Genomic DNA, 1406 nt, shown 5'->3' on the forward strand with positions numbered 1-1406 from the left:
ACATCGTAGTGTATTGCTTTGCATTGCATTGTATCACGTTGCATTGCATTGTATTGTATCGTATCACATTGCATTGCATTGTATTATATCACATTGCATTGCATTGTATGGCATTGTATTGTAGTGTATCACATTGCATTGCATTGTCTTGTATTCTATCACATTGCATTGCATTGTATGAGGTTGTATCGTATTGTATCACATTGCATTGCATTGAATTGCATTGAATTGCATTGTAAGCCTATCACATTGCATTGTATTGCATTGTATTTTATTCCAGATCGGAATGGAACAGACGCGATAGCGAGGACATTTCGGCTTCACCACAAAGCGAGGGGTCTTCAGAATCGGACTTGAGTGAGCAAACCGAGAGTGCGTACGTGTTGGAAGAACAAGGACACCCCACGGGTCACTGAGCACGCTGGTCAGAGGAGGCATGGTGCGTTCGCCGTTTGACGAATTGTTCAAACATATGTTTTCACCGATCAGGAAACAAAGGGACGAAAGTGCTCTAAAGATATATGACTTATATGCAACAAGACCTTTAGCCAGCTTTCCCCCAACTTTAGACGGGTTAAACGGGTTGAAGTCGTTCCCGAGACGCTGCGGCCAAGTCGGCGAAAAGTCTGCCATGTGAACTGCCCGTACGATTTAGGTTCGATTTACGACAGATTTAGCAGCAACTCGAAAACTCAGCTGAGCGCTGCGCAACGTACTCGTCAGTGACTGGCAGTGACTTGGCGCAGAATTTTCTTATCGCGTTTACAGATTGGTTAGCGCTAGCCAATGAAAACGGCGTTTGCATTTGATCATCGGGGTCACTTCAAAGATGGCTTCTTCGATGTCTCAGAGTAATCGCTTTCGTAGGTAGTTTTGATAGCTGAACCGATCGTAAAGGCCTCAGTCCCGTGACCAGGCGTTTTCAAGACACTATGATGCTGTCGACTGCCTTACCATGCCCGAGTCAAGAACCTCTTATCTTGCATTTCTCTTCTTTCTCTCCGTCGTCTTAAAAACTGAAAAACAGTCTGTCGGCGAATGTCATTTTGACAACCCACGCGAATGCAGGTACTTCCCCACTCCGCCAAAACAACGAACACGAATCGTCAAGTCTAATGAGAATTATTGCTTAAAACAAGCCTGGCCGTTTGCGCTGTTCACATGGGCAGCGATTTTCAACTGACATTACTTCGCTTGAAAGTTGGGGGATAGTTGGTTATCTGCCATGTGAACAGCACTTCAGTTATTCGGAACCAGTCTCCTGGCACCTAAGAGAGTAACAAGCATTGAAATTGACAAGCGACTTGCATCCCAAAACGTATTCATTTAAATCACAAGCGAACACTCTTACTTAAATATATCGTATTTGTTTAGAGCGCTTACGCCCCTTTGTTTCTCAGATCCTG

General features: G+C 44.4%; 1 protein-coding gene across 1 annotated transcript; it reads left to right on the forward strand.

The window, feature by feature from the left end:
• Positions 1 to 278: 278 nt before the first annotated feature.
• LOC138968946 (uncharacterized) lies at positions 279 to 1036 on the forward strand (the record flags this gene model as incomplete). The annotated part of the gene is given in 1 exon segment (XM_070341628.1): positions 279 to 1036. A coding segment is annotated over 1 exon segment (138 nt), but the record flags the coding sequence as incomplete, so codon positions are not given.
• Positions 1037 to 1406: the final 370 nt, after the last annotated feature.

Source organism: Littorina saxatilis, linkage group LG6, assembly GCF_037325665.1.
Source record: "Littorina saxatilis isolate snail1 linkage group LG6, US_GU_Lsax_2.0, whole genome shotgun sequence".
NCBI lineage: Eukaryota > Metazoa > Mollusca > Gastropoda > Littorinimorpha > Littorinidae > Littorina > Littorina saxatilis.